This window comes from Parasteatoda tepidariorum, chromosome 5, assembly GCF_982258835.1.
Source record: "Parasteatoda tepidariorum strain Cologne lab strain chromosome 5, Ptep-v5.0, whole genome shotgun sequence".
Taxonomy (NCBI): Eukaryota; Metazoa; Arthropoda; class Arachnida; order Araneae; family Theridiidae; genus Parasteatoda; species Parasteatoda tepidariorum.
The window spans coordinates 115,412,645-115,418,644 of NC_141759.1; the positions used below are offsets into that span (position 1 = coordinate 115,412,645).

At 27.4% G+C, this 6,000-nt stretch overlaps 1 protein-coding gene across 1 annotated transcript; it reads right to left on the bottom strand.

Moving 5' to 3' along the window:
* Positions 1-205: 205 nt before the first annotated feature.
* LOC147810040 (uncharacterized) lies at positions 206-5,488 on the bottom strand. Its single transcript, XM_087164854.1, has 2 exons — positions 5,205-5,488; positions 206-443 (listed from the first exon to the last, which is right to left on the bottom strand). The coding sequence occupies exons 1-2, from the start codon at positions 5,440-5,442 to the stop codon at positions 304-306; spliced, it is 378 nt and encodes a 125-aa protein (XP_087020980.1). The 5' UTR covers positions 5,443-5,488; the 3' UTR covers positions 206-303.
* Between the last annotated feature and the right edge of the window lie 512 nt (positions 5,489-6,000).

Here is a 6,000-nt window from a genome sequence, read left to right on the forward strand (position 1 = left end):
TCATTTACTGAGATGCTATCTTAATTAGATAGCCTCATTGAGATTATCTTAATGGTTTGATTAAGATAGCTCCTTAGAGCATGAAAATCCAACCGTTAGATCAAATGTTATTAAGGTACTTGCTTCTTTATATTGCACACCGTACATAGCACACTGCTTTAACAAACATTTAATCTATAAATTTATGAGGCATTCACAATGGGAACTTACTTGTAAAGAGGTAACAGAGACTGGTAATCGGAAGGTGAAGTGGTCTCAGGAAAATAACTGAGTATTCCCAGGCGGTGGGGGCAATGTTTCTGCTCACATATAAGTGAAAAGCGTTGCTACAGTTTCCCAATTAGAGTGAAAAGCAAACTGAATGGTCGCTTCCAGGCCACATTGAGATCGGGATCGTTTGAAAAACTTGGGATCAAAATGCTGTTGTGCTGCAATAGCACTACCTAGAATTATCCAGAGAACATAAAATTAGAATAACTTAAACAAAGTTAAAAGCTTGACGATGTTCACATTCATTAATTAAAATAATAAACCACAGCAGTATCTTGCAAATTTTAGCTAACAATTTGAAGCACCCTTGATTGATATTTTATTGTATCCTGATTGAATCCTAGGTGGTATTCCTCACTCAGATAAATCCTAGGTTTATGGTATTCTTATTGAACTATCTAGTCTAATATATTTACATACCTAGACTTATATTTTCTAACTGAATGAAAAAAAATTTCAAAATTAAAATTTCATTAAAACATTTTTTTTTCAAATATGGGATATGCAGGGCAATTTAATTTTTAATCCTTGAAGCCCATGCGCATAAAATAGTCAGGAGTTCTTAGATGGTATAGGGCAAAATTAGGAAAATTTGGCAACAGTCAGTTGTAACATTTTCAACAGTATAAACTTTTTCAAAAATAGAAAATTTTAAATGGTTAAAAATTGTCAATAAATAATAATATCAGGAATTTCTTTTAAAGCATCTCTCAAAATATGGTAAATATTACAATTGAAAAATGCAGAAAAATTTAAAAAAACAAGTGTGAAATAAAATAATTTTCTAAGTGTTATGACATATTCATATTAGTTCCATATTTATTTAACAAGAAAACCAATAATAAAGTGCACGTGTTTCACATTTTTAATAAAAGGTGGCAACTGGCAATTAAAGTTTTAATCACTATTTGTAGTAGTTAGCCATCCTGTGGCGATCGTTAATTTTGACGTAAGCCCTAATTCATAATCAAAGATAAAATATTATTGGCTTAATAGTTGTTAAATTTTGATGAATGAAAAAATTTGAATGAGAGATGACATCGATTGAGAACATAGTGAATCTGACAAATAATGACAGGTAATGAAACGGAAGATTTTTGTGTGATATAACATGCAGTATCTGCAAAACTAGGGGTGCACAGTTTGCAGCCCGTGGGAGATCCTAAACAAAATGAAATTTTCAAAAAATTATTCAAAAAAAAAAAGGAGAATGTGTAAAATTTTAAATCGCACTTTTGAGTCATCACTTTTTGACGCCCTTAATTTTCACAGATTTTATAGTAAATCTATGTCATTCCTAAAATCGCATTTTCAGCAGTTATTGTATGGAATTTCACAAGGTTTAAAGAAACCCAATGTTTTAATACGATAATGACATGCTAATTTAAAATTTTGGTGATCAGTTTTTGAGACCAGCTTTATTTTTACCAATTTCATAATAAATCAAAGAGACCTTTCGATCTTACAAGTACCGATAGGTGGAGTTTTTCTTTAAAATGTTGATAGTATGAATACGAAAATATTATGAATTTCGAAGTTGAATCACAAATTTAAATAATCACATTTAAACGCACTTTCTTTAAGACAATTTTATCGGAAATCCAAAAAAAAATTTAAACAGTAATTTCTATACTTTTCCACATGATTTGAAAATCCTGTATTTTTACGTAGACATTATTACGCCAGTTGAGTTTCAAATTGCACATTTAAGTAGGGGAGAGTGGGGTCAATTGTAACATTTTTTACTTAACTATTTTTAACTAACGAAAAATCCAATATATTATTAGTATTAATTGACAGACGAGTAAAGTAGACTATCCTCTACTAGAAAAAATAATAAATACCTAATTTTAAATGTTATTATATTAGTTATTAACAATTTTTGACAGTCGTGCACTTGTTACAATTGTCCCCACTTACGGGGTCAATTGTAACAGTTCATAAATTCAACTAAAACATAGTTAATTATACATAGTATCATAGTTGTGATATATTTCTTTATTGATCAAAATAGTAGTGATATTTTAGGAGTAAAAATAATAATGAGCAGAGACCTAAAGGGTTAAACTTTTAACTTTAAGGGGTTAAAAATTTTAATTTATGCTGTGAAAGGTGACAAATAAAATAATGCACATGCAACATAATATAAATGATATAGGAAACTATTGGTGGTTCTTAAAGAGTTAAGTAATGGTTTGTAAACATAGGATTATTTATTTTCAGCTGTTACAATCGTCCCTTTACTTATTGTTACAATTGTCCCCAAGACGCCATTTCAGCTTTATTTGTTAAAAACAATGCTAGTTAATTAGCAAAACTAATCTTTTTTTTATTGAAATGTTAATTTAGGTGTCCACTTACATATTCGGTTACTAATTTTTATTTGTTTTAACAAAATTACTTTGTTATGATATAGTATTCTAATACCAAAAAAAGTACTCGCGTGGCGTGAAAATATCTTTTGTGATCTAACTCCTTCAAAAGTACATAAAAATGATTGCCATCAGGGGTGTACATGTAGATTTATTAAATACACCTTGTGCGTCACCTAGGAACCAAATCTAGAACCCGACACTCGAAATTTTTGCTCTGTTACAATCCTACCCTGTTACAATTGACCCCACTCTCCCCTAATCAATTTTTGATGCACTATATTTGTGCTAATTTCCTCTAAAATCCCTAGTTATTTTTCAGCAGTGAAAACATCGTATTTTCATAAAGTAATGAAAATCTTGATATTTTTAATGTGATATGAATCTTGAAGTTGAATCCCAACATTAAATAATCACCTTTTTACACGTTTTGTGCCGATGTTAATGAAAACCTAAATGATTTTTTAAGCAGTTATTTTCGCTTTTCGAGTTGAGATATCACATATTTCAAGTTCTAATATCACGTATTTTTATTACAATATTATTAATTACAATATAATTAATTATTACCATATGCGAATTTCAAATCTCCTATTTAAATAATCATTTTTTGACACACATTTTTAATGCCGACTTCATTGTAAATCTAAGTAATTCTTTATCTTTTATTGCACTTATTTCTTTCTATTTTTCAAAACTTTTTTGAGGCAATTGTGCTATGCATTCACACGTAGTTTTAAAAATTCAAAAATGTTTAATACAGCATTCAAATTTTTTATCTTCCTTTTGACACGCTTAATTTGTGCTTATTTCATTCTAAATTTAAGTTTTTTTTTCTTCTTTTTTGACATATTTATTTCTATCTTTTTCTTTTCTTTATATTACGACATATGAATTTCTAAGCGTGCATTTATATAAAAGCAGCATAGCAACATTTAAACCGCAATTTCAATGCTAAAAATAATATTTCCGGAAAAACCTATTCATGAAACAAAGTTAAAAATAAAGACTATCAGAAACTCTATTAAGAATGCTGTGCTATCATAAAAATACCAATAAAACTAAATATAATATATGAAAGCGAAATAGAGAAAATAAAAATCTATCTTAATTCTCAAAAGGGAATTTTAAAGTAGAAAATCTCAGTTTTCCGATTTTCGAGAAAAAATGTTAATGAAAATCTAATGCCGAAAAACTTAACTTTTTCACATTGCCACATTTTTAGAAAAAAAAATTTGCTGCAAAATAAAGTTTATTGGAAACGCTCTCTAAAAAATGCTGTGTCATAATAAAAATGCTGATAAATGAAAAACTATTAGAAAGAACAAAAGAAAAAATTAGGAAAAAAATTATTCTTAGTTCCCAGAACAAACATTAAAAATCGCAGTTTTCTATGTTACCGTTTTATATACATTACAGTACAGGAAAAAACTGACAATAAACAAATAGTCTAACTGAAACGTTCCGTTAAAATGCCACACTATAATAAAACATGCAAAATGAAACAAAAAAAAAACATCTCAATTATTTGAACTAAAAGTGTCTAAAAAATGACGAAATTGACTATAGTTAGATAATGGGGAAGAAGTACGAAAAAGTATGGTTTAACATAAAGTAATCTAGTTTCAATCCTTCAAATTTCATTTTTCTATTAATCTTCCAGAAGATAAATTTGCAAGCACATTAATTTTAAAATCACAAATATGTGAAAAAACTACTATGTCTAATAGAGTTAAAAATACGATTTCAGATTTTTTATTATGTCTACACAAATTCCAAAAAAAAAAGAACTTAAAAAAAAATACTTTTCCAAGAAATACTCTGCTGAATATTCGGCCAATCATTCTTGCAATTACATTTTTGACAAAAGAGCATAATATTTGTTACATCCCTAGTTATATTACAATATTATTACTAAGTTGAAGGATACAATATTATAATACAATATTATCGCAAAGTGGAAGAAAACGTGAATTTTAACTGCTCACTGCTTGTAATTTTGATCTCAATTTATTGTTGCTTAAATGATTTTATAAGGGAAAAAAATAAAATATTTACTGCATAAAAAATCTAATCATTCAATAAAAAGAAATAATAACTAAAGTTTATTACCAAATGATTATTGAATCTTATTTTGAACAATAACGTTTTGTTTTTATTTTAGGCTTTAGCTTAAGCCTTATGAATTTTCTTCAATTAAAATTACGCAATATGTATTTAATTTTTTTATACTTTCCATTTGTGAGCATTTTTTGTTATTAGAATTAATTTTAAATTGAGCTTTTGTATTGCGTGATAGAATAATATAAAAAAATTTTTAAACAAACATTTTTCCTCAATGCTTATTTTTTATTTTATTTATTTATTTACTTTTGATAAATCTATTTTTGATATAAAAATTATTTTTTAAAAAAAAGGTATTAATTTTTTTTATTTTTGAACAAATTTTAATAATTAAAAGCATTTAATTTTCTGCAAATATATTACTAAATTTACTGTGGGATGGAGAGAGGTCGCACCCCGAGAGGTTCCACTGTACATAAAAGAATACATTGTTATTACCAGCATTGTTTGCAGTAACAGAGTGATCTGAAACTGAGACATCTGATGAGTTGCCTTGAGATTTGACAGATGAATTTTGTTGACTAGATGTAGAATACAATGATGACTGTGAATGAGAAACTTCACGACTAAAGGTTGTTTCTACTTTTGTATAACTTTCAAATGAAGATTGAGATATTACTTCGCAAGACTGTGATGTCATTACTTGGGCGTGGTTGAAATCAAGTTGATCAAACATGCATATGTCATCTGAAGAAGCACTTTGATTTACTAAAACATACAAAAGAAATGCATATAAAAAGCATTTGTTTAAAAGGAAAATTTTAATATTAGAGCTAGTAAAAAATTTAACATTTTAGCAAATAATGCATTTTAAATTTGTTTTTATCAGGATTGGACGGGTTAAACTGAATAAAATTTGTCAACAAAAAAAAATCTCGGCAGATTTTATAGAATTTTCTGATTTTTGTATTATAAGATTTATAACATAATTTTTCAGTTAGGCCTTATTCTTAAACATAAAACATTTTACTAAACACTTATATGTGCCATTTAAGATTGAAAATAAAAAATGTTTTTTACAAATCCAATTTTTTTGGAAAAAAATATCAAGCTTTAAGGCACCTCAAACATATATTTGTTCATTTTCCAAGAAATTTTGGGCATTTCAGTTGAATATACTGACATTTATCCTAATTTTACACAATGATAAAATTCCTTGACTTATTTCTTTTTGGTGGTGACCCGGGAAAAAATTACCATAATTTTACCCCACAAGTTAAATATTTTTTGAAAT